This window comes from Chelon labrosus (genome assembly GCF_963514085.1).
Source record: "Chelon labrosus genome assembly, chromosome: 23".
Lineage (NCBI taxonomy): Eukaryota > Metazoa > Chordata > Actinopteri > Mugiliformes > Mugilidae > Chelon > Chelon labrosus.
Window position 1 is genome coordinate 16,423,763 of NC_140356.1, and position 27,596 is coordinate 16,451,358.

Below are 27,596 nucleotides of genomic sequence, written 5' to 3' on the forward strand. Positions count from 1 at the left end.
CCAATTCTTATTCTCCTCCACTTCCTTCTTCCCTTTCCCCCGTTCTTCTAATTGTTCCTTTTTTCTCTCTATCTTCTTTGACTTCTCCCCATTCTTCTTCTCCTCCTTCCCATCCTTCCTTTCCTTCACATGTCTCTTTCCTCACTCTTCCATCTCATCCTCTACTTTCTTCTTCTACTCTTCACTTCATTTTCTACGCTTCCTCCCGCTCCACTTCTCCTCTACCGCTCACCCTCCTCTTTCACTTCTCCCCCCCATCTTTTCACTTCTGCTTCTCCTCTTTATCCTTTCTCGTCCTCTGTTTCTTTCACCTCCTCTTGTTCCTAATTATTGTAATAGCTGGACGACAGTGGTTCTAATAAAACCACACACGGTGGATTATCCTAATAATTAGTTTCTTTCTCTTTTCTTACTTTTATTCTCAGCGGGCGTCAGTATAATCTGCCCGCTGACGTTCACCACCACGTCTGAGATTATTTCTACCACTGTAATATACACAAATCAGCCATAACATTATGACCTAGTATCCTAATATTGTGTAGGTCTCCCTTGTGCCTCCAAAACAGACTCATCAGAGTATGGACATGGGCCTTCTGAGGGTGTCCTGTGGTGTCTGGCAGCAGAATGTTGTTAGTGATGGGGCCTTTGAGGGGAGGGGCCTCTGTGGATCATCCCACAGATACTTGATCAGTTTGGGATCTAGTGAATTTGGAGGCCAGGTCAATGCCTTGTGCTGTTCTTCATGTTTCTTTTTTTTAGTTGTTCCTAAAGTCCAACGGTTTACCAGCAGAATGTTGAAATTGTCACAAGATGGTCAATGTTATTCACTTCTCCTGTCAGTGGTTTTAATGTTGTGGCCGATGCTTCCTCTGCACCTGTCACTCCGTCACACTCTGCAGCCACTCGGCCTGTTCTCAGGGCTGCTGCACAGCCAGCAAGCTCCAAAGCACAGCCCTCCTCGTCCTTCTATGTGCTGCTTTAGTACTGTGGGTGTAAATCCTCTCCACCTTGTCACTGTGCCTGCACTGCTGTAAAGAACTATAGCTGTTTTTTCACACATATTATTACCATTAGACCAATCTTTTCACTTTAATGTATGATGTATATAAATAAATTCTAGGACTCCCTTCATATTTCTTCTACATGAACTCAGCTGAGGTCGTGAAAAACAAAGTGCGCATTAGCTGCAACATCAGTAAGAAGTCATAGTGTGAGCTGTTCTCTGTGATTTTCTCGGTTTCATCCTGCAGCAGCAGCAGCAGCAGCTTTGTGTTGCCTTGCATCGCCGTGCGTTACATCATAAAGCGAGCCGTTGCAGGGCGCCGTGTGTTCGCGCAAACGCTGACCCACCTCTTCCTTTTCCCTCTTTGTTGTTGCTCAGGAGTTTGCCGCGCTGACCAAGGAGCTGAACGCCTGCAGGGAGCAGCTGCTGGAGAAGGAGGAAGAGATCTCCGAGCTCAAAGCGGAGAGGAACAACACCAGGGTGAGTGCAGATCGGATTTTATAATTGCATATCGCGTGCAATGAGACCCAAACAACAAAAAACACTTTATTTTAAAGTTCCTACACATATGCACTCAAGAACTTTGTGAAAGTTTCACAACTTGCACCGGATGTTGGAAAAAAAAAATAAAAAATCATCTGCACACTGCGATAGACAGCATCCTGAGGAGGCTTAAGTTATCTGGTGGGTACGGTTTTAAGGCGGCAGAGGCACGGAAGCAACCATGCGTCTGTTTCCAATGCCAGACACACCTCATTAGCTCTCCACATTTCCGCCTAAAAAAAATTTCCACTTTCTCCACATGGATGACTGCTCAACAGTAAAACTGAGTCCAAATGGCACCGATGCCCTGCAGTGTCCAGTTCAAAGAGTTTAAGGAAAACTGAAAACATTAGTGGATCAGCTCGATTTTTGGTGGAGCCTTCAAAAATAAAATGCTGTTTCTTTTTAAAGCACACTCTGCCGTTGACAGATAAGACTCTGTTTTTCCGTCCGGGTGCTGATTAAGTGTGGATTTACAGTCTTGCGCTATCTTTCTCCAACGGAGGCAGAAAATATTTACGCCCACTGAGAAATAATTCAGACAGGAAGGCGGTGAGGTGCAAGAAACGGGGACAGACAAAAGCCATTTTCACCATCGCACTTTATTATCACCTCAAATCCTCAAACGGGCAATTACCAAGCAAACTTTAATTAAGCTCGGTTTCGTCGCTGGTCGAGTTTTGCAGTTTGTAATTAAATCTCCGAAAAGGCGTGCACGGGCAGCGAGTGGACGGAGGAGCTGACGACAGATGTGTGGACTGTGCAAAGACGAGTTAACTTTATTGGCAGTTTGGGATAAGAGCCGCGACTGAGCGACTTGCACGAGAGACTAATGGACTGGAGTGGTGTGAAGACACGATGAGACGGGATTAAAGCGTTTTTTTTTTTGTTTTTTTTTTATTCTGAAGACTTTACTTAAAGCAGAGCTCAGAGTAAACACTTCCCGATTGATTCAGCGTTTTGTTGAGTGTGCTGATGGTGCGGCCTCCTTTCAGCTGCATCAGTGATGTGCAGTGATGTCTTTTTCACAGCTGCTGGACTGATTCTCATTTCTTCTTCCGGCTGCAGGCGTCTCAAAAATGAGAAGCATGAATTTCACTTGAAGCTAAAAAGCCCTCCGCTATCGATTTGGATAGCAATTTGACTTTACAATACACTACACTGTATGGACAAATGCGTGCATCACGTTTGTGGTACCTCTATGACAGTTACTACTAAGTAATTCTTTCTTTAAGAGTCGACGGACGTGCCAGCGCGTCCAAATCACATGACCAGTTTAAGACGATGTAGCAGCAAGACTTTCAACTTCTGTAGAAAGTGCTAACTTCAAAATATATACCAGTTTTTAAATTGTGTTGGTAGGCCAAGTAAAACTAGACTTATTATAAATAATTTACAGCGACAAATAGCAGCAGCCTGTGCAGTTTATCTACATTAATACTAAACATAAGCTGCTGAGACGTAGCTTTCTATGGACAAATGTATGTAAGATTAAATAAAGCGTCGTAATTTAAGAAAGCTGTTGACTTTCAGTCTAACTAGCTAGCTAGCTCTTATGAAGTTTAGCTAGTTTACGTTACATCTGGAGTCGTTTCCTCCAGTTTTAACCGACTCTCTTTAAATAATTGTAAACCTGCACGGTCTAAAAAGTCAAGAGCACAAACATCGGGTTTTAAAAAGTTGCGGTAACGTTTCATTTTACATTGTATGGGAAAACCTGTGTCACCTGCTATTTACCCCTTGATGGGCAAACATGTGCAGAAAGGATGGATTGATTCCAAGCACTGACAAACGATTGGCTCAAGTGCTAACATGGTTATTAGGAGCTAAAGTTTTCCTATTGACTTGATCAATGTAAGAGTGCATGTAAACATAGCAAGGATTTGGTTAGCTTAGCATAGCACAAAGATTGTAAATGAGCAACCAGACAGTCTGGCTCTGTCCTGAACAAAATTAAACTTCCTGCACTTTTAAACATTTCTATTTCTGGTACCTGAAAACGATACCTGCCACCAATCTAAACCCAGATATGTTTGTAAGGTTTATTTTATTTCTTAGTTAGGATCTTTGTTTAAAATGCTCTTCTTCTGCACCAGAGAATGCAGTGGGAGCTTGATTCCCCAGCCAGTGGTTAACCACAGAATACATTTAATCAAGGCAGCCTCAGTGGGAGATGTTTGGACCGGTACAGTGACGATACGCTGGGAGTGAAGCCAGTGAGGTTTTTCTGGGAAAGGACACGGAGATCATTTTGAGCCGTATAACTGTACCCTCTAACCAGATCATTATCTTGGGGGTTATGATATTATTTCCCCCGGACGGCTTCGCCGAGGGAATGAGGTGTCGAGATCTGCATCGCCGCAAAACGGCCCCGGTGCGTCCAGTCTGATCCGGCACCGATGAGTGGGAAGAGGAAATGAAAGCAGATGATCCTACGCGCCGATCTCCCAGTGGAACCGGAGCATGCAACAGGAACAAATAATATTTTTTTATCTCTGCATTACAACCGGCGTCGTCTCTTGGTTGTTTACTCCCAGTCGTCGTCGTGTAGTGGCCTTCCTTTTTTGTCAGCACCTCAGCTGCGCATCGCTTTATTTATTCAGGAGAATCTTGTTGAGAGTCTCTTTTACAAGGGCATCCAGGAGAGCAGCAGAGACAGCCGGGTGATTTACATGACCATAACTCATCACGGTCAGCCATAACATTATGACCACTGACAGGAGAAATAAATTGAGCATCTTGGGAGAATTCAGTGTTCTGCTGGGACTGCTGTTACTTAGACATGTAGCACCCACCTAGACCAGACCAGGCACCCCTCCCCACCCCATAGTAATGACACTCCTTGATGGAAGCAACCATCCCCAGCAGGATGCAGCCTGACACAACAACTCAAAAAAGCATAAAGAAGAACAGGACAAGGTGTTGACCTAGCCTCCAAATTCACTAGATCCCAAACTGATCAAGTATCTGTGGGATGATCCACAGAGGCCCCTCCCCTCAAAGGCCCCCTACTAACAACATTCTGTTGCCAGACACCACAGGACACCCTCAGAAGGCCCATGTCCATTCTCTGATAAGTCACAACTGTTTTGGAGGCCTAAGGGAGACCTACACAATATTCGGAAGGTGGTCATAATGCTATGCCTGATCTGTGTTTAACTGGGTTTGAAAGATGAAGCTCACATTCTTCCAATACTTGTTAAAAACACTAATTCCTCAGAGTTCATTCTGTTGTCAGCATGTGTTTCTTCTTTTTTTTTTTCAGCTACTGCTGGAACATCTCGAGTGCCTGGTGTCCAGACACGAGCGGTCGCTTCGGATGACGGTGGTCAAGCGGCAGGCTCAGTCTCCCTCGGGGGTCTCCAGCGAGGTCGAAGTCCTCAAAGCGCTCAAGTCCTTGTTTGAACACCATAAAGCCCTAGATGAGAAGGTAGGGCTCTGCTTCCGTTAGCACATCAGCCACACAGCCTTGTCTTCTTCAGAAAATAGCATATTTTGTATTACCTATATAATATTTGTCATTAATGGATTAAACATATTATATTAAATTATATAAGCCGTTATTTACCCTCTATGACATGAATTTGTGTGTTAGCATTACTTGCTAGATACATGGTTAGATAATATTTTTAATAAATGTATTTTAGCACATTATACCTATCCCATTGTTGTTGGTTTAAAGGAAAAAAAACTGTATTTGTGGTGAGACTTCACCTGCTAACAAGGTCACCTCATGAATAAGTAATTAATACATTATTTAAATTGTCCTTTGCAGGGTGTTTCTTGGTGACCCTAATGAAGGCCACGAGCAGAAATGCATTTTTTTTAAAAAAAATTGGTCAATTATCTGTGACCTCAGATATATAGGGGGGCAGGTTACTGTCTTAATTGTGATGCCGTCCCACCTGTTAAAAATTATTCATACGCTATATGAAATGTCTGCACGTAGAATAAGATGCGTTTTTATCGGTCTTTAAATTAGCGTAATAGCGCAGATATCGGATATAGCGACAAACATCAGCAGCCTGTGCAGTCAGTTCATTTTTGAAGGAATGCTAAACATAAGCTGTTGCGATTTGGCGTCCTATGGACAAATGTGTGATTTATCAGCGAATAAATCATTTTTTTTTTTATAGTAAACTGTCGACTTTCTATCTAACTAGCTAGCTAGCGCTTATAAAGTTAAGCTAGCTCACGTAACGTCTGGAGTCGCTTCTTTCAGGTTTTGACCAACTCTCTTAAAATAAATTCCAAATCTCCATGGTCTGAAAAATCAAGAGCAGAAACAACGGGTTTTAAAAAGTGGCCGTAACTTAACTTTTTATTAGTGAACAACACAAAAAGGCTTCTCATGATACGTGAGTTGTCTGCGGCGTTTTCTCCAGGTGTGAGTGGTGAGTCTTTAGGTAAGAGAAGTAGTGATGCTTTAGGGAGAAATACGAAAAACGCAACCCAAGTACAACGTTGTTTGAAACTTGCAAAAATATTTCTGATTCGTTGTGAGACCATGGCGGCGTAAATTAGACCCTGGCGGACCGCCATAGTATTAACATTGTATGGGAAACCCCATGTTAGCACATGTGTAATGTCAGTTTAAAATTGAGATAAAGCAACAAGCACCATGCCAGGGTTCACGCTTTTAGCTTTTCAGCATTCCTCCTGCCTCCTCACAGCCTGCAGATTTATGACTTTAGCCCCTGCATGTTATCACCTCCACCCCTGTAATCCATTCATCCTCTCCTCTTAAAGCCATCATTTCGAAAGCATGTCCGACGACACGCCATCACAGACAGTAAAAGATGTCTTGTGCAGCTGGGGGGGCGGGGGTGATCCCAACTTAGTTTACTTTTAATCCAGGATCAGCCTCCTCTGAAATGGGCGTCCTGTCGAGCCGCAGCAGTCACCATGTGGTGTCGATGATTGTTCCATGGTGTCAAACCTCAAAGAGGACGACTGCGTACTGAGCTCGCAGATGAAGAGGGGAGGGAAGGAGGAGGAGGAGGGGGGTTCTCCTCAGCAAGCGGCGCTTAAAAAGCAATAAAAGCCTCATGATGCTACTTTGACGCCACGGCAAAGTGGTGTTTGTGCTACGTTAATGCTCTCTGGGCTAAACCGCAGTTTAATCAGCAGTCGGAGGGGGAGATGCTGGCTGTGACCGTGATATGTACATGTTTGTGTTTTATTTTCAGGTCAGAGAGAGACTGCGGGTGTCGCTAGAGAGGGTGTCTGCCTTGGAGGAGGAGCTCACAGCAGCCAATCAGGAGGTAACAAAGCTCTTCAAGAGATAATGACCGACGTAATGTATTTAAATGTGTCGTTTGTGTTGCAATTGCTGGCTCAGTATGAATGGATGGATGGTCATATAGACTTTATTTCATACATTTTTAACGTGTATAAGGCCAGTGTTGAAATTTCCATGGCTTCACATTTCCTACATAAGGTGCCACGCCCGTTAGCTTGCTAAACTGTTAGCCTCTGTGGCTTCTAGACGGCAACAGTTGCCTAGCAACGGTGTTCTCACCTTTACAGCCAATGGTACCACTTGAGCATCAAACATTTTGTGTTGAAGGCTTCCCATGTCCCATTTAGAGGCAGAAATTGTATTTTTTTTTATCACAGGACAATGAAATAGTGTAAAGTTTGGATTAAGACACAGCAACACTGTTAATCACTAAGACAATGAACGGAAGAAGGTTTGTTTAACGTAAGAAATAGAGTTCGCTGTTTTAAAGTGCTGCAATTAAAACTAATTACTAGGAAATAATTGAAAATTGATGCTGTTTCTACTGATCAGCCACAACATTAAAACCACTAACAGGAGAAGTAAATAACATTGACTGTCTTGTGACGATTCAATGTTCTGCTGGGAAACTTTTGGACCTGGCATTCATTGATGTGGATGTTACTTAGGCAGCATCCACCTAGACCAGACCAGGCACCCCCACCCCATAGCAATGACACTCTTTGATGGCAGCAGCAGGATGCAGCCTGACACAGACGCGCACACAAAAACGGTTTAGCAACAACTCAAAAAAACGTGAAGAACAGCACAGGGTGTTGACCTGGCCTCCAAATTCACTAGATCCCAAACTGATCAAGCATCTATTGGATGATCCACAGAGGCCCCTCCCCTTAGCAAATAAGGGGAGGGGCAACGTTCTTCTGATCGGTGTATAAAACCTAAAGAAAAGCAGGAGAACATAATGAATAAAATCAACATAAAGAGGCGGAATACTACTGTACGTATTACATATTTCCGTCTTGACTCACAGGACATTCAGGCATACAGGAGAGTGTGCTGCTTGTCAGAGTGCATGTAAATCCACTGCATACTGCGATGTGTCCAGAGTTGCATCCTGAATTATGCATCGGCTCCAAGACCCAGAAACAGGTGCATCACTTCCACAGGCTTCACTCGCCCTCATCCTTACAGGGGACAGGGCAGAGTACCACTGTGCGCACGAGTGGCTGAAGCATCGTACCGGCAGAAGAGGGGCCACTCTTTCTGCGGCGGCCTAACTCCTCCTCAACCTTGTGGCTAAGACCGACAGCAGCTCTTCAGCTGCAGATGGTCTTGTTCCAGCTGAGGAAAAAAAATAAAATAAACCCTCAGGCTGCCACTTCACAGCCTGTCAGACATGCCAGTCTGACACTCTGGCCTAGAATAAAAGTCGGTGAAGAGAGGAGAAGAAGACGGGGAGGTGGGTAGAGTGGGTGGAAGGGCAGACGATGGGAAGAGGAGAGAGGGGAGCACGCGAAAAAAGAGAAAGGAGAAGGCAAAGGACAGAAATAGAGATGGCAGGTGGCAAGCAGAGGCAGCGTGGAGGTGTGTGTGTTAATGAGAGCGCACTTGGTCGAAGCACAGCTGATAAGGTGTGGAGACAAGAGGCTGAAGAGATAGAGAAGCACAGACTGAGGCTGTAATGAGATGTTTGATGGTAACTACATGAGGTCTGAATCCAGCGATCTGGGCGGACACGGGGACAGTTTTTTTTTTTTTAAATCAAATAATGTGACAGTCCACTGGTTCCCAAAGCGGCCTCTCATTTTTGCTTTGACAGCTTCTGGACGTAGTCTGCTTCTTAACTGAACTGTAAAGTCCCCGACAGACATCTCAGTGGAGGCGCTTTGAAGAATTCCCTCTTTGCTTATTGCAAGGTTAGAAAGCCTCTAGTGCAGCTAGCGAGGCCGCTCTCTCATAAATGGTTAACACGCCACTTGTCAGAGCTGAGGACAGATGAGTGATCGGACCTTGAGGCGGTCGGGGGGGGAGCGGTTAAACCGGCTTCGTCGAATAGAAACGTCCACACTTCAGAGGCTCCAGGGAGGCGTGAGCCGAGAAAACTGGTAATTGATTTGGGATGGAGGTCCGGTGTGAGTCCCCTTCTTCCCACGGGGATTCAGACAGCACGGACATTTCTGATGAAATATTCGACCTTTGACCTCGATGCCGTCAAAGGTGTTTAAGTGGCAGCACGCTGATTGCTCCCGGTGATTGCAATTTGCAGCTACGGGACAACTGTGGGGTTTGTTGAAATCTAGTTCACAGGGACATTAATCAAAATTTGTTGAAGTGTGGGCTCAAAAGCTAATTTGCACCATCACAACTGAAAATGGTTGAAGATGATTAAACAAAACTTGATAATAAATAAGGAAACTAACCCAATACTTTTAGCTTTAATTTTTAAAAATGCACAATGGATTTCAGTTTCCACATGCAGCAGTTGCTTCTAATGGTACGGGGATTTTCTTCCTTAATTTAATAGACGTCATGTCTGTCTTATTAGCATCCATTAATCAGCCAATGCAAATATAATCTAATAATCAAAGTCCATAGCATTCCTCTAAATTTGTATCTTAAAATAAGCAACAATCCAAAAACTTTTAAGTCTAATTCATTGAAACACTTGAAAACTCAATAAAATACTAACTTAATTGAAATGAGTCCAACATTTCTGGCTAAAATATTTCCACCCTAAAGACAAAACACCCAGGTAGAAACAAAGTAATGTGGTGTATGCTGTTCAGTGCAGTGAGGAGACTTGTACGTTCGGGAAACCAAACAACCCATGTACCAAAACAGGAGAGCCAGATCATCAGGAAACGATTCAGCGGTCCACCTACACCTGAAGGACAAAGGAGACTCCTTTGAAGATAACAACGACCAAATCTTGGCCAGAGAATACCAATGGTTTGAAAGAGGGGTAAAGGAAGACATGTATGTGAGATTGGAAAAATCTTCGCTAAACAGAGGAGGTGGATTAAGATTTAATCCGCCATCTATTTACAACACAGTTGTAAGAAGTTTCAGCCCCATTCACAACTTGAGACTGGAGACTCTGGAGACTGACAAAGGGTCTTTAGAGCACCATTCATAGGGAAGAGGACAGGGATAAACAGTACCCTCTCAATGACAGGTAACTATCTAACCATTAATGGAAAGTAACTGCACCAGTTTCTGGTTGTTTACAGAAACAATGCTCCCACAGAGTCTCCCACAGAGTTTCCTATTTAAACCTCAAACTTCCCACCAGTCCCCTAAAACTGAAGAAACTACTTGGATGAGTGGTGAAATGTCTTCTCAAAAAAAAAACTCTACATGTCCAGTTGCCTTTTTTGGATATACCATGACCTGGATGACTGAGAACCTTCACAGACGATGCTAATTCAAAGGTTTTTCTGGCTTTTATCTGCCAGAAAACTAACGGTCACAACAATGATCCATTTCTTTTTATGTACTCAGTCATGTCTTTGCAAGAATTCCCCATCAGTCCAATTCTTTTAGCTTTAATTTTTAAAAATGCACAATGGATTTCAGTTTCCACAGGCAGTCTGTTAGGATCCATTTATCAGCTAGATTTAAGGGCGACGGCGAGCCAATGCAGCCATAATCTAATAATTAAAGTCCTTACGTGATTCCATTTTTCTGCCATTTAATTTTTTCTACATGAAGCATTCCTCTAAAGCTGTATCTTAAAATAAGCAACAATCTAAAAACTTTTAAGTATAATTTACTGAAACTCTTGCAAACTCTTAATAAAATATTAAATGTTAAAAACATGTTCATGTTGGACCCGATATTTCAGAATAAAACGCTAATTCAGAGGTTTCTCTGGTTTTTTTATCTGCCAGAAAACCAACAATCACAACAATGATTCATTTCTTTTTACTTTGATCCCCATTTCAGCCTAATGCTTTTGGTTTTCATTTTTAAAAATGCCATTTCTGTTCATTTCTAACGGTCTGGGGATTTTCCTCCCTACATTAAGACGGGATGTCTGTCTATTAGCATCCATTAATCAGCTGGATTTAAGGAGGAGGGCGAGCCAATGCGCCCATAATCTAATAATTAAAGTCCATGCGTGGTTCCATTTTTATTCATAGGACTCCTCAATCATGTCTTTGCAAGAAATCCCCCTTTTCAGTGCAGCTGGATTTCAACGCATGACCCAAGAAACAACATTTCATTATCGTTTTGATAGCGCGTGTGCATTTTCTTCAAAAGTATGCGGGTTGCACGCTGCCCTCGGCTCTCACCGTTATCAGTCTTTAATGCTCTAAGACAGATACATACAGCCCAGTTTGATCTTAAACGTGCCGGACCACTAATAGTCGTCTATACGTAACAAGAACTCCAGACTTTTTTGTTTTAGTGCAAAAAAGAACAAGTAAATTTGGAGAATGTTTCCAAAAAAAATTTAATTTCTTTACAAAAACCAGTGCTTTTTGGGCACGTTGCTGTCTGCTGTTTAGTCCTTTAATTTACAGTTTGCCAATTCATGCTGCGGCCCAGATTAGACCCTCTGGCGGGCTACTTTTGGCCCGCAGGCCCTATGTTTCACACCTCTGCTCTAAGAACACGCCCTGGCTGACTCAAACACACACAAATCTGCCCTTTGCTGCCAGTCTCATTCATCCAATTCCTCCTTCACATCACATTAGCTCAGGCAGTCCTCTCCATCCAACGCAGAAGTGCAGGAGGCAGATAAGGAAATTCTCGGCGCTGTGCGGTTAAAAAAAGAAAGAGAAAAAAAAGCCCCATGTTGTGCTTCTTGTCCCCGTTCTCCCCTTCCATCAGATGTCTTTGATGAGAGGTAGATCAACAACATCAAAAAGAAATAATAAGCGCCGTGTTCACTTTTCATCTGGCAAACTTCCCCTCTCTGTTTAATTTCAGAGCTGGAGAAGCATCTGTAGCGCTCCATTCATCATTCGCTGCGCCTTCATGTCATGGGTGGTGTCGGTGTTTGATCTCTGTGCTACAGGAATTACTGACAATCTCGGAATAATGGCGCAGGAACATACGGAGGCATAATTATGCCCTCGTTAAAAATAAAGAAGAGTCTCCCTGCAGGCGGCGTGCGGCAGCAACGGAGAAGAAGAAGCTGTTGGCGGGGGGAAGCGTTGAGCGTTAAGTAAACTCTGATGTAGATATTTGAGATGATCTTGTGTTTAAGGAACCCTGACGTTAACTGTGTCACATGCTTTGGTGTCGACGAGAGCAGCTGAGGACCTGATGGTGTCAGAGCTGGCACTAGTGGCATTGATTTTCCTCGTGCTCACCGTTTCAATCACAGCAAACATTTTCTCCCGTCACACAGAGGAACAGATTCTTGAAGCTTTCCAATAGATTTGGTCAAAAAAGAAAAGAAAGAAAGATGCTCGTCCAGCTGCACCGATCAGGCATAACATTACGACCACCTTCCTAATATTGTGTAGGTCTCCCTTGTGCCTCCAAAACAGTTGGAACTCATCAGAGAATGGACATGGGCCTTCTGAGGGTCAACACCTTGCGCTGTTCCTAAACCGTTTTTGTGTGTTTGCCTGCATCCTGCTGGGGATCATTGCTATGGGGTGGGGGTTCCTGGTCTGGTCTAGGTGGGTGCTAAGTAACATCTACAAGAATGAATGCCAGGTCCAAAAGTTTCCCAGCAGAACACTGAATTGTCCCAAGATGGTCAGTCTCCTGTCAGTGTTTGTAATGTTGTGGCTGATTGGTATATTTGTGAAGCAAACTGAATCTGGGCTGCTTGGAAATCCTAATTGAAATCACCAGAAAGAACAATGAGATAGAAGAGGCAGAGTTGAGAGTCCTGGATGGTTCAGAGATTAAAGCGTTGCTGAGCACTCGTGGAGTAGAAGCAGCGTGATGCAGCTTTAATCACATTATGCTAACAGCATGCCACATGTACTGTAGTATTTCTTTTATTGTTTGCTGCTGCTGCTTCTTTTCTTGTGGGGAGAATAAGAGTGGCCATTGTTGTCCAACCAACAGAAATGTCCAACTCATCTATTCAAATAACATCTGCTCTCCTGCTGGACTTTTGTTTCTAGGCTTTATTCCTTTTAACACAAAAGCAAACATGAGGTACAGCTCGTTGTACGTAAGCAAAATGCACCAAGACCTAACTAAACCTGAGTAAAGGTGAGAAAGTGAGATGAAGTAGACCACCTGTCAGTCCAGGTGTGTTCCATCTCCCTGATAAGTCCGGTCCCCGAGTCCCTGCAGAAAGAGCTTTGTCACGGTTGTCTCAACTCTGAGGGTCGTAGCCTCGCAATATGTCACACCTGAGTATCCAGCGCACCTGTAGGATGCTTGAGCCGTTCTAGATCCGTGTAAAAGACTGATGCCTTGGCTGCAGTTTACTGAAGTGCAACTTTAAGAGGATACAAGGATGAAGTCTCACAGCAAGTTCCATATTTGACGGTTTATTTTAAAGGGCCTTGTTTCGGAAAGATCAAGAGGCCCTGCAAAAGTGTCGGGGGGCTCCGAATTGTTTACGTGCGGCAGGAGCGGCCGCCGTCTACCTTTCCTCTCCTCTGCCGTAATACATCATACGGTGTCTGATGAGGAAGAACCTCGTTATTACTGTCGTCCTCTGACAGGATTACGACGTCAGGACGGTCGCTGAAGGCGGTGAAATGAGGTCCGCGGTACATGATAATTACAGTGTTCATGCGCTTCCAGCTTCATGTTGGTTAAAGTCGCATTCCAAAAATTTTTGCACAGGGGGACGTACTGTAATTTACTGATATTGCATAAGAAGGAAAAACGACTAGTTAACTGAAACCTGCAATTATTGTATACAATAATATATATATAATATAATTTTATTTTGCATTATTATTATTATTATTAGTTTATTTTAAATTTTAATTAATTTATTTTTTCTATCTTACACTTACTTTTCTTTCTACTATTTTTTTTTTTATTTTTTTTATTTTTTTTGTGCAACTGAGCTGACCAAGCAATTTCCCCTGTGGATCTATAAAGTCGACTTAAGTTTATACTTACATGGACTTCTCAATAGATCTGGCTGAAATTGTGAAGCCGCATTGAAAGAAATGCATTGTTCTTTCCAATTAAAGTTAAAAATTTGCGTTGAGATGGCTCAAATGAGTATTAACCCCTATTTTTTTTATGGTTTTGCAGATTGTGGCCTTACGGGAGCAGAATGCTCACATCCAGAGAAAAGTGGCATCCGGAGACGGAGCAGAGGACCTGCTGGAGGGCACTGAAGCTCAACAGAAGGTCCATGGCAAGGTGAGATTTCCTGATATTCTGTCAGGAAAAATGTTTTAAAATCACGTGTTTTGGGTTAAATTAGATGCGTTTAGTAATGCTTCAGTAATAATTACTTAAATATGTTTGTCATAGGCATAGCCAATCGAACTGAGCACAAATCTTGCAAATGTGATTTTATTTTTACCCAAACTTTATTTCTCTCTAAATATTTCTGAACTTAAAAAAATACACTATAAATAAAAATACTAGAAACAAAAAGAAGAAGTAAAGTTGCTAGTTTCAAGCTAAGAACAAATCATCCAATATTGTTCGCCTAAATAATTTGTTCTTTTAAAACTAGGCTATAAAACTCTATATGTGCATGTAATTATAAAATAAATTGCTTTACATTTAACTTAAATTAAAGATGCACACAACTAGATTATTACTTTGGTAGAGGACAACACAAGTCTCTTTGAAAAAAGCATTACATGCGAGATAGTTCACCTTAAAATTTGCTGTATATAAAGATGGACAGATCCTCTGTGACATCGCCCATTCAAATCCTTTCGAAGCTCAACGTGGTGTCCCGCCACTGCCATCTTGGCTCTGCCTGGCAAAGTTTGAGTGGTGACGCCCAAGCAGATAGGGTTAGGGTGATTTCACACCTTGTGCACATCTTATGAACGTCTACAGGAATAGACTCACTTTTGAAGCCAGACATTATAGAAAATGCAAGTTTTAGACACTTTCGTTTCATTTTTAAACGTTGCTTGGTTGCAGCCTGCATGGATGATTATTGTTTTTGTATTACATGCAATAATCCATGTACATTTAGTTCCCCTTTGGTGTTTTCTTATTTTAACACTTTAAATTATTGCAAATCTTAGATCACATAATCAGCCCTGCAGGCATCCTGAAGGTGACAGTGAAAATCATGCTGTGATCTCAGTCTCTCCTATTATGCAGGAGGACACATGGATGTGCAAAGCTGCATACAAACATCCACTGATTATTCCTTTAAAGGCAGGGGTGTAGCTGCGTCCACGTTTACTAGATTACTCTGATGCTGTTTTATGTACGGAGCCTCAGAGCCCAAAACAACCCGCCTCAAAGGCCGAAGCAGACGCCGGAGAGCGTTTGCATGCAAACAGCGGCAGAGGATACCTGGGTAGATCAATGGAGATGCTATTACTTGGCCGGTCTGCTGGGGGATGCAGATTGCGGGGCGGGGGGATGTCGGGAGGAAAGAGATGAAGACTGTGTTTGCTGAGGGTAATGAGGAGACGACTATTATCTGCTCTGTTTTGTAAAGATAAAAGAAGTGAATATAAATGTGTGTTGTTTTAAACATGTTTATTCTTCTAAAAGGTTTTTTTTATGTCACGGTGAAGGAAAAATACTGACCTTGCAAAGATGGTTAGTTATTCAGCGCCAGGTACAACGTCTGACAGACGTACAGGACGCGCTTCTTGTTGGACCTCTTTAGAAAATACATCCATGTTTGTAATGGTTGTTATTAATTCGACAGTCAGAAAGAACTCAGGGAGAGAAGGAGTCAATGAGAAAGGATGGGAAAGACACACCACTATTGATTGACCAGTTTAGCTCTTAAGGTCAGGTCGCAACAAAAAGACATTAAAGAATTACCGGCCATGATGTCCGACTGTGACTCATGTCGCCCGGGTCTGTACAACAATATTGTACTTGAACACACCACAAGGACTATAGCCAATGGCCAGCTAGTACATGCATGAAGGAAGATAACTCTGTATGTCTGTGAAGATTCTCGGTCATCCAGGTCATGGTATATCCGAAAACGTTAAAGAAAGGCAACTGGACTTGTAGAGTTTCATCTGAGTAGCTTCTTCTGTTCTAAAAGACTGGTGGGGAGTTGAGGTTTAAATATGAACAAATAGGAGCATCTGGATGTTACCCGTCAGGAACTTGCAGGACTGGTGTCTGTCATTAAAGGGGCTCTACACCATAGACTGTATATAAATTTGGACAATACGTCCCCACTTCCTTGCATGGCCCAAACTGACGCTATTTTCCCAGGGATACGGGCAGTGCCATCTTGCGACTTTGGAGCCAGAGTCTGATCAGTATGATCCGAGAGTTGGGGCCTTCCTTGAAAATATATTATTTGACATATATTTTAGTATTTTAGTCCCACCCACTAAAACGGAGGAGGTGGAGCTTATGACCTGTACTGCAGCCAGACACCAGGGGGAGCTGTACTTGCTTTGGTGTCACTTTTGAGGAGCAGCTCCGCTGTCCATTTTTGGATGAAACGTCTTCAAGATACTCTACAAGTCCAGGTGTCTTTATTTAACATTTTTGGATGACTCTTCATAACAGCAGGTGGCAGTAGTCCATATCCTGCATTAAACTAGGAAATGAGAAGAGCTACCATTAGCTCGTAGGCTAGGAAGCTAGGAAGAGCTACAAACCGTCGTACAGACCTGGCTTATCCCGAATAGCGCTGATGAGCTGGTCTACAGTTTTCTGTCCCTCTTCTCGTACACTGGTTCTTTAAGCTAGTCAGCCAATCATTCAAGATGCCGAACTGGCTATAAAGTTACCTCCAGACGTCTGAGTAGTACATCTAGGGCCATAGACGTGCACCAGACTGTCGGCTTGGTGCGTCACGATCTATGTCTTCAGCGCTGTCTCTTTATTTTCACACCAGCCTTGAAAGTGGTTATGTGTTTTTGTGCCTACATACGACAAATAAAGCCCTTGAATCCACTTGAGTGAAATGAACTTTGCTTGCGTTGCTCACAGCATTAAGAAACTGCGTAGCAACAGGTCTTTCTTTAGGAGGAATAAATGTCCCTGCTACTACTCTGGATAACCCGTAAAACATCACTATGAGCTGTGTTTACGACTGTGACTATTACTTTGGCAGAAAGGCGTCGTTGAAGAAGCGCACTGTGGTAAAATGTTTGTCATTTCTCACGGCTGCGAGTACCGCGGCCAAAATCTATAAAAGTAATTTGGATGACCCCTTTAAAACGTCCAGTGTCTCTTTCGGGCCATTTAAATTATTGTCTACTTAAACTTTCACAGCCCTAAAAAGACAATAATACGAGACACGGCCGCGCGGTGTATCATCCGCGGGACAGGTGAGTCGTTTCGCAATAGAGCAGACCAAAATACTTAAAGGCTTCTTCTTTATGAGAGCGTCTGGTGCTGGTATTAAAATCAGAGGTGTGATTTAGCGGGGCCTGCTCATTGCTCAGGTGAAGCATTGATCACAGGCAGAAGGAAGAGAGGCCCAATTAAGTTTGTCCTCACAGATGGATGGCCAAGGATGGGCAGCTGTGTCTGATAGAGACTGAGAACGAGAGCTCTGTTCTGAAGTCTTCACCTCCATCCTGCAATAACTACATTTAAGCATGAGGATGTTCCATTAACATCTTTCAAGGCTAGTATGTGTCGTTTAGGGGTAATAAAGCTGTTTTCTGATGTGTTTCTTGGCTGAAAGTTGAATCTCTCCGGTAACCTCATCATTAATCTACCTCACGCAGAGACCGTCGGGAGCTGAACAGAGGGAAAGCCGCGCCAAAACCTAATCAGATTACAAATGCAAGTGTCGGAGCAATTTCTCCAATGGAGTCTGGAGTGATTTCTCAGTCGCTGAGTCTTTGTCACTGTCCGAAATATAAAATAAAAAAAATTTAAAAAACAAAGCTGCGGGAAGAACCAAAGCTTCAAGCTGCTCCTGAACTTGAATTTATTAGAGTGCTAATGTGTGTCGCTCTCAAAAGGAGACATGGCATGTGAAGTGGGAGCGAGACTGATTTCTCCGAGGCTCGCTTTAATACGCCGCAGGAAGCCAGGGCATGACAGGAAATCAGGAAATTGCTTTCCATCTGGCTCATTTTCAATCTTGATAATGTGTCAATTTTCCTGCTTTCTGAACCCAAAATTCTGTTTCTTTATTTGGGTATTAGAGTATTTATTATTATCATCATTTAAATCTGTTTTTTAAAGTTGCATAAGAAAGCTGTTTGAATGAAAGATGTTACAGGCATTAGACACTTGGTTTATGTACTGTAGATATAGATGTTGCACAGCCTCACAGGATATTAAACAACAAACCAGATGATAAAACAGTACAGGATGTAAATAACAATATCTAGGTCTACACACTGTAAGCTCAGACAGTGACACAATTTTTGTTGTTTTAGCCATTTACCCAAACTTCTCTTGCAGTTCTTTTGGGTATTGGCATCCAATCTTGACGAAGGGTTTACGAATTACTACCATTTTTCTACACAGTACTACCTAATTTTTAGGGTCTCAAAAGAAAATGATTGCAGTGTTTCCCGCAAGATTTCACAAGACCCTGGCTTTTTTTTCTACTGTCTTAATAAAAGCCCCTAATTATGATGCTATTCCAGCTATTTAAAAAAAATACACAGTATATTCAGTGTCTGCACATACAATAAGAGCATGAGTTTTCCATCAGCCGTAGTTAAATTACCGTAATAACAGGGATTTTGTGAGAGCTAGTAGCAGTCTGTGTCGATACAGAAAAAATAAACATAAGCTGTTGAGACGTGGCTTTCTATGGACAGATGTATGTAAGATTAAATAAAGTATCAGCGAATAAATTTAATTTATATTTAACAGTTGACTTTCAATCTACCTTTGCTAGCTAGCTTTTATGAAGTTAAGCTAGCTCAGGCTTGGTCTGAGCTAGCTATCTCTTATAAAGGCATTCTATTCTTCTCTTCTATTCTATAAAGTTAAGCTAGCTCAACTACGTCTGAGCTAGCTAGCTTTTATAAAGTTAAGCTAGCTCAGGCTTGGTCTGAGCTAGCTATCTCTGTTAAAGGCATTCTATTCTTCTATTCTATAAAGTTAAGCTAGCTCAACTATGGCTGAGCTAGCTAGCTCTTATAAAGTTAAGCTAGCTCAGGCTACGTCTGAGCTAGCTAGCTCTTGTAAAGTTAAGCTAGCTCCGGCTACATCTGCCACTTGAAGCGCATCAAGATCACAAACATCGGGTTTTAAAAAAGTGGCGTCAATTTTAATTAGTGAACAACACAAATAGCTTCCCATGCTATGCGAGTTGTCTGTGCCGTTTTCTCCGTCAGGTTAGATACAGTACAGAGCAGGTGAGCAGTGAATTCTTCACCAAAGACTGAGTTTCCTCCTTTATGATGCATTGCCAGGTTTTTACTTGACACTTTGCTTGTTAGTCTTTCTGCTTCTTTTAGTTTTGTCTTCAAGCCAAACGCAGGTTGATCGGGTTGAGATCAGGTGACTGACTCGGCCACTGCAGTAACTTTAATTGTAGGGAAATTCACTTTTTTACCTGGAGGTAGATGAGAGCCACATTAGGGACTGGGGGAAAATTCACAAGATACTGCCTCTGTTCAAAAATAAAAGATTTCAGCGGTACCTCTAAAGCTCAGTATTTAATATATTGCAATACAGAATGTACACAGTGTGTACTTCAATTCATATAATCATACAAAATACAAAAACTCACATAACTCCAGATGTTCAGTAATAAAAGCTGTCATGTTTAAATTGTTTAAACAAGACGTAACGTTGATCTCTATTCGGTTGCCAGATCTCAAACGGAGCCAGTGCTGCGTAAATGTTTTTGCATACTTCAGGATTTTCCACATTTCTGCATAAAAGTGACTCATAGCACTAGCGAATGTTTGAAAATGGGCAAAGAGAACACAATGGAACAATTTAAACAAAAATATACTTGTGCATTGGTTTATTGAAGAAAATGTTTGGGTTTCTCTTAAATATCCATAGATTTTTTGAGTAATTTTTGTGCAAAAATGTAGAAATACTTTAGGGCACCACTGTGTATTTTCCCATTATTCGAAATTTTAATGCTAAGCTAAGCTAATTATGTGTCAGTGAAAGTTTTATATGACTGAAAATAATAAAAAATACTAATAATAATGATAAAAAGAAAATTTTATATTGCACTTTTACTATTAAGACACATTTTGGAGACATATGCTTTTCTCAGCAGTTGAAAAACTAAAAAACAGACTGCACACAGGAACATCCCCAGACCGAAGCTAATTGTCTGCCTCCTGCCAGTTATCCATCTTTTTCGATAAACCTGTCTCCTTCCTTTTTGTTGACCTTTTCCACCCGTGTGCTCGTCTCTCTCTCCCCCCTCTGCAGCGCCTGTCCAACGGCTCTCTGGAGTCGGCCCACGAGGCGAGCCAGGTGGTGGAGCTGCAGGACCTCCTGGAGAAGCAGAACTACGAGCTGGCCCAGATGAAGGAGCGCATGTCCTCGCTGTCCTCCCGGGTCTCCGAGGTGGAGCAGGAGCTGGAGACCGCCCGCAAGGACCTCATCAAGTCCGAGGAGATGAACAACAAGTACCAGAGGGACATCAAAGAGGTTACAGCACATGTACAGAGACGAGCGTGCACGTACACGTATTGGTTGTAAGAGAGACATCAAAGAAGGCTGGAGGTGGCTAAAAAAAAAAGCTTCTATTTGCATACGCCCGCACTCTCCCGCCCTCTTTATCAAAAACACATGCACATGCAATTAAAAAAATACAATCATGAGGGTCAAACAACCTCATACTAGCAAGGAAACGCATGCAAAATTGACAGAGCCTGCTAGATAGAAGAGAAAACCCGCCAGAGCAAAACAAGCAGCTGTTTCTGCATCCGCCACTGGTTGCTTTTTGAACTGCTTCAAGATGGACCGTCCACGCATGAAGCACAAAAATCAGCCTGTTAGCGAAAGCCACTCTCCTGGAGAGATTAGAATAGTCCCATTCAGTGCGTGTCCGCGTGAGGTGAATACCAGTGAAGTGGCGTGGATATGAATACAAGCCGATGCCCCTATGGCCCCCTCGGCTGAAATTACTATTGATTGCTAACAATGTAGGCAGAGGCGGTTATTGTGGCCTGGCAAACACGGCCTTATCGGGGAGACTGCGTGTTATTACCGTGTCTCCTCTGAGAGCAGCAGTTTATTCAGGTTTCTCAGAATAACAGTTGTGTCGTGTGCGATTTTGAGAGGATGTCGACTTGCATGGGTTTGTGTCTGCAGCAATTCTCCTTGCAGGAAATTAACTGTGTGTTTATGACGGGGGAGATGCTAGAACTCTTTGTCTTAATTTGACTTTTGATTTTTCCGTGTAGATTGTCAGGCATGCAGCTACTTTAATGACTAAAGTTTTACTTTGTCAACTTGCAGCTCTAATCTGTGTCCTCATTGCAGGTTTAATAACTGTGAGGACGTGTAGAAGTAATTAAACCTGTTGTTGCTTCAGTTTTAACATCTGTACTAATAGCATGCTGTTACCTTGTTCTTATATTTCAGAGAACGCTGTTATGAGAACATCCTGTGCACTTGTAATAGAAATTTCTGCATTGATTAGTTTGTATTATTCATGGTCAGTAATAAAATTATGTTCTAATAATCTGAGCCTGGCAGGTAGTGAATTATAAAAGTTAATGTGTGCAAAATACTTACATGAGCTGCAGATGAGTTTAATGTCATTTAAGGCAAAGCTTTCCACTTGAATATTACAGGAGCACTCCCATATACCAGCTTTTGTTTTGTCTGCACGCAGGCCATGTGTCAGAAGGAGGACATGGAGGAACGAATCGTCACGCTGGAGAAACGCTACCTGAGCGCCCAGCGGGAGTCCACGTCCGTGCACGACATCAACGACAAGCTGGAGAACGAGCTGGCCAATAAGGAGGCCTTCCTCAGACAGGTCTGTAAAGTCTGATGAGGGAATTTACTCAAATTTATTCAAATCAGTATGAACTAATTAGAATTTGGTGAATAAAGTCAAAGGTCAAGGCCAGTGTGACCTTCCAAACTCCTTTTTGTCCATAACTCAGTCATCAAATTAGGCTAAAATGTTCACCTGAACTCAGGAATGAACTAGTCTTTCAGAATTTGGTGGATTACTTTGACCGGTGATTGTCACAAAACAGCTTTTTGGCAAAAAACTCCATCATTAAAATTAAATATTTTATATATATCCGCATAAAGGAACGGTCAGCTTCACTGTGGCATCGTAAAGTTTTCTCTGCGTATATAATATGAGTCTGGAAAGCTGCACAGGTGTAAAGTGCAACTTGACAATGTGAAGTTATTGCAAGTATTTACCTCTGCAAATTGTGAATACTTTTCTATTTGTGTTTGACTCTGTCTCCTTAAAACTTTATTAGAGCAACAAAACTGTTTTTTGAAGGATTAATAAAGTGTTCTGGTTCTGATTTTGATCGATTGGGGGAGACATATAGTACAACTGCAAGCCTGATCAATACAGCTAAAACCAAGGAGATGGTAGTGGATTTCCAGAGGTCCAGGCCTCACCTGCAGCCTGTAACAATCAACAGGGAGTGTGTAGAGGTGGTTCAGATCTATAAATACCTGGTTCTACAGCTGGATCACAAACTGGACTCATTGGCTAACATAGACTCAGTGCACAAAAAAGGTCAGAGCCGTCTCTTATTTCCTCAGGAGGCTAAGGTCGTTTAATATCTCGTGAACATGTTCTACCAGACTATCGTTGCCAGTGTCCTCTTCTACGCTGTGGTGTGCTGGGGAGGCAGTACTAAGAAGAAGAAGGACACCTCACGGCTGGACAAGCTGATACAGAAGGAGGGCTCTGTGGTAGGGGCAGAGCTGGAGTCCCTGACAAGGACTTTGAACAAACTCCAGCCCATCGTGAACAATGTCCACCACCCTCTGCAGGACACCATAGTCAAGCAGAGAAGCTTGTTCAGTGACAGGCTGCTGTCTCTGTCCTGGTCCATGGACAGGTTGAGGAGGTCATTTGTCCCTCAAGACATACAACTCTACAACACCTCCCTGTGAAGAACCAACTGGACTGTGGTCATTACTGATAATACTGTGTATTTTTTACATAGCATTTCACATCTTTCATATCTTTCACTGTTTCTATGTGATGAAGCTACTGGACACCAAATTTCCCACGGGATAAGTAAAGTATCTATCTATCTATCTATCTCTGTTATATCTCTAAGAACCTTCCTCGTAGTGTTTTGTGAGCCGTGGGTCCAGATGGCAGCTGAAATGGACCATTCATTCGCGGTTGTATCATTTCCCAACAATCCAGCCGGATTCGGAGGAGAATGAACTGCAGATGCAGCCGGTTGCGTAAGCTTGTTCCTGTCAGTTTAACGGAGCCCTTTGAGCTGCTCGAATGAGAAAACCACTTGACACTGTGTCAGCTGATGTCAGAGGAAATTATAACTAGTTTTGATGGTTCTCCTTAAACGTTTACTTTGAGCGGACGCACATGGATCAGAGCCATCCTCATAATTGACGCGAGGCTGCACGATATGATCAAAACGACGGAACGGATTCATTCTCCTTTTGATGATTCTTTGTGAGCCAATTAGATCGATTGCCTGTCCATACGAGACTTGAGTACAGGATTAATCTCCAGCTGAGCCCTGGAAAGACGGAAAGAATATGATATTAATAATATGAGCTCATCAGGAAAATGATAGAGCTACTCTCCTCGCTGGCTGCACTAGGAGTTTGCTCAGCAGCTGAACCCCCAGAATCTGGCCGCTGAAGTTTGAAGACCTTCTGGGTTTGTAGGCTTGGTTGTTCTGACAGAAGGATGAGGGGATGAGAAGAAATGGCAAGCAAAATGGCAAAAAAAAATGGTTTCTAGGGAGAATACTGCAAACAAAAACAAACTGTCGTGCCTCCCCTAGCTTTACTGTCGAACACCAATGGGACAACCACGGGTTCAGACTGAAAATATCACTGACACACGACGCAGCCCTGGCCCACTCCACTCTAATTATTGCACGCTGAGCCGCCAAGCCCGATGCTTTGGGGAGCAGAGCATCTGTCGCTAATGGCCCGAGCTGCCAAGAGAGCCCCCCCCCCCCCCCCAAAAAAAAAGTCTTAAAACTGAGCTGCGAGCAAGGCGGGAAGAACAGTCTCACCACGCGGCAGGAAAATACATGTCAAAGCTTTCCGTCTTTATGATGCAAGCGCTGTATCTGTTCGCCCAATCAGGGCAATTACCGGCGTCTGCCGAGTAAAAGTTGCCGCTGTCATCCTTGGCAAGCGCAGGGCTGCTGCTATTCTGATTCCGTTGTGGTGCTATTTTGAATAAGGGCTGAATCACCGCCAGAGCCCTCGGTGGACCGTCCTCCTACGGATAGCTGTGTGTCTATTTTCTGTCGAGCGGTGACGCTTTGTTGACATTCAAAGGGAAAAGAAGGAAGAGATTCACGTTCACGGGATATTTTTGTCAGGACACAAGGGGACAAAAGCACTGTGTGTGACTATGTGGAACCGTTTGGCTGGTGCTCAGTTCTTATTTAAGTTTTAGCATCAGTTCACACGTTGCTGCTATTTTCTGTCATTCCAAGCACAACACTTCCTCCATTTTTAGCTGTCTGTACAACATGTATATTTGAAAAAATATATAATATTTAATATAAAATCTTTATTTAAACATTAATCCTCTGCCAAATATTTAACTGTTTGGTGGACAGTGTGATTCCTAAAGGCTCATTTAAAGTACTGTAGCATGTAGACGGCGTAACCTACGTACGTAGCCTACGCCGGTAATCGCAACATTTATACTTGTGCGCTCGTCAATCTGGCTCGCTCTGTAAAAATGCCGCCTAAACGCAAGTCAGCGCTGTGTCTTTTTGCCAGTCAGGTTAATTTTTATTTACTTCTTCTACTTCCTGCTTCACTTTCAACGATGGCGACTGAAACTTTCGCTGAAATTTCGCCAAAGATGAGTCTTACAAATGTCTGTATCTCCAAACCTCCTCAGTTAACCTTTCCTCGATGCATTCCATCTTTATTGATCGAAAACAATCAATTCGAAAATTGTGGAGGTGGAGAAGAAGCCGGAAATATGCTGCCACAAAGTGGACCAATTACAGATGTTGCGGTCTGCATCGCTGCGTTGGGATGTGCGTAGGGTTAGGCACTATCAAATTGACACGGAGATATAAACCGCACATAGTGGGTAGTTTGCATCTACTGGCGGATGTCTTTATGTTTTTTCATTGCCTAAAAAAAGTACAGTAACTTGTCTATGCAAACTACACAAGTATAAAATATATAGAAGACAAGAGATGGCTGTAATCCTTCAGATTTTCTGTTATGCTTTTATTTTGAAAGAGCTGCAGGATGTCTTGACCTTAATTGATGAAGAATGCGTCTATGAACTAACGTTGCTGCTGCCGTTGTTTGTTTAGATGGAGGAGAAGAACAGGCAGCTTCAGGAGAGGTTGGAACTTGCAGAGCAGAAGCTCCAACAGACCATGAGGAAGGCCGAGACGCTGCCGGAGGTGGAGGCCGAACTGGCCCAGAGGATAGCAGCCCTCACCAAGGTAGGAGCACCCATGCTCTGCGCATCCCCACAGATGCCCTCGACTCTAGATTTCCTTGTACCTTTATGTTAAGTGTGCATGTGGTTTCATGTCATGACGTTTCAACGTGTCCCTCTCCTCTTCCTCGGCCACGTAGTCTGACTCCAGCTCCTCTTCCTCCCCCGATGATTATCACTTTGTTATGGAAGCTAAACTCCAAGACATGAACTCCATTCTTAGGAAGGTAGTCCCTCAGGGCGTCACAGCTACTGCCAACTCCTGTAGAGAACAGATTTCATTCATTTATCTTATTAGTGTTTTGTGGCGAGCGTGTTTACTGGGATTCTGCTCTGGCTGTTCTACCTCCATGGGACAGCTGCATGGCTCTTCTGGCTGGAGCTCATACTTGGCAGTGCTGGAGCAGCTCTTTCATTCTGTCCTTTGGTGGCCTTTTTCTTCATCTTTCTTCTCGTCACCCTTTGTTTCAATCAGCTTTAAAAAATAAAACAATAGATCTCCATCTTTGAGTTTGGGGTAGAGGCTTTGGCTTGTGTTGTTGCCACTGCTTTTCTTTCTCGACGTTCAGTCCGTCACACACACAGATCATCGTGGCCTTTTCGTTTTCCTGTCTATGCTGTGATCCAACTGTAGGCGGAGGAGCGTCACGGGAGCATCGAAGAGCGAATGAGGCACTTGGAATGCCAGCTGGAGGAGAAGAACCAGGAGCTGCTAAGGGTGAGTCACTCGTTGAGGCGTCGCGCCAAGCGGCGTTAACCAGGCGGCCACTCCTGCACGAGCACGACAGCTCGAGGCGACGGCGGCAGCTGATGACACATTGTCTGATGAAGGTTGACCCAATTTCACACACTGATAGAAAAATACTCACAAATGTCTATGTCATGTACGACTCATTTTAGCATCTTTACGTCGTCACACTTTACATCACAGGGTGAATAGTGTGTGATGATATAATTAATGTATATAACTAATATAGATGTATTTTGATAATTAGAGGCATGGAATAAAGCATGTAACATTAAATCAATCAATCAGCTTAAAACTGAAGCCAAATCACAAACACTAAAAACTGCATTTCCACTAATGGCCACTTGAGGCTCACTCCAAAAGTGAGTCAATCCCATAGACTGTATATGGACGATGCTTCACCACTTCGAAAGAAATGGTGGATTATACTGTACTCATTTAATTATGTATTTTTTCCAACACTCACGCTCCTACGGGACTGCTTTACAGAGTTGTCATGGCAACTGGTAGTCATTATGAGGCCACATCCTGTTTCTATGGTGTCAAATAAGTGAATAAAGCAAAATTATTATATTAAAAAACGTATTTGACATGTGCTTTTATGTTTTAATTCGGCCCAAGTCCCATCCACTAACATGGAGGAGGTGGAGCTTATGACCTATACTGCAGCCAGACACCAGGGGGAGCTCTACTTGCTTTGGCTTCACTTTTGAGGAGCAGTTCCTTCGTCCATCTTTAACATACAGTCTATGGGTTTATTCATCAATTTTAATATAATTATATGTAGGCTCATGTGGAATCACTGGTGTGGTTGCTTTGAGTGACAGGTGGTTTGCCTTCACAGGGTGCTAGCTAGCTGTTCAGCTAGCAGTCACCCATCTGCCTCAGCTGCACCAACTTTTTGCCCATTTTTGAATTAGACAGGAATTAGGTGGAGTCAGGGACGGGGCCACTTTTGTGCCAACCCCCCATTGAGCTTCTTCCAAAATCCCATGGGTCACGGGCATTTTGTGCACCTTTATATACAGTAAATAATAAAAACATGCAAATTACAGTCATTGCTGTTATTCAGATCAAAACTTTGTGTTTTCCTTTGGTAATGAGGAATGAAAATCTTGCATATTTTACTCATTAAAGGTGGTAAATTCTTATTTTTCTGACCTTTAATGACATTTTTTGAGACACAGGCCTCCACTGAAACCTGCTGGTTGGATCTCATTTACATAACAACATAATTAGAGATGCCCGGCGCTGATTGGCAGGCAGTATTACCTCTATTCTTCTATCTAGAAGGGTTCAAACCAAGAGAAAGAAAATACATGTAGGGCATATTATTATTTATTATACTCAGGCTGAGATGTGCTTTAGAATAGCTTAAATAATGCGCTTTCATCTTTATCAAAAGCTAAAACAATTACTGCATTAATACTAT

General features: G+C 42.8%; 1 protein-coding gene across 1 annotated transcript in view; it reads left to right on the top strand.

Annotated features, from left to right (window-relative positions):
- The window catches only part of ppfia2 (PTPRF interacting protein alpha 2), a 161,141-nt gene that overhangs the window by 109,697 nt on the left and 23,848 nt on the right, over nt 1-27,596 (top strand). Inside the window, exons 2-9 of the mRNA XM_084573626.1 lie at nt 1,382-1,483; nt 4,812-4,976; nt 6,736-6,810; nt 13,980-14,090; nt 20,223-20,444; nt 21,637-21,783; nt 25,286-25,420; nt 26,051-26,134. Of these exons, the coding sequence (XP_084429752.1) occupies nt 1,382-1,483; nt 4,812-4,976; nt 6,736-6,810; nt 13,980-14,090; nt 20,223-20,444; nt 21,637-21,783; nt 25,286-25,420; nt 26,051-26,134 (1,041 nt within the window). The remainder of the gene's footprint in view (nt 1-1,381; nt 1,484-4,811; nt 4,977-6,735; nt 6,811-13,979; nt 14,091-20,222; nt 20,445-21,636; nt 21,784-25,285; nt 25,421-26,050; nt 26,135-27,596) is intronic.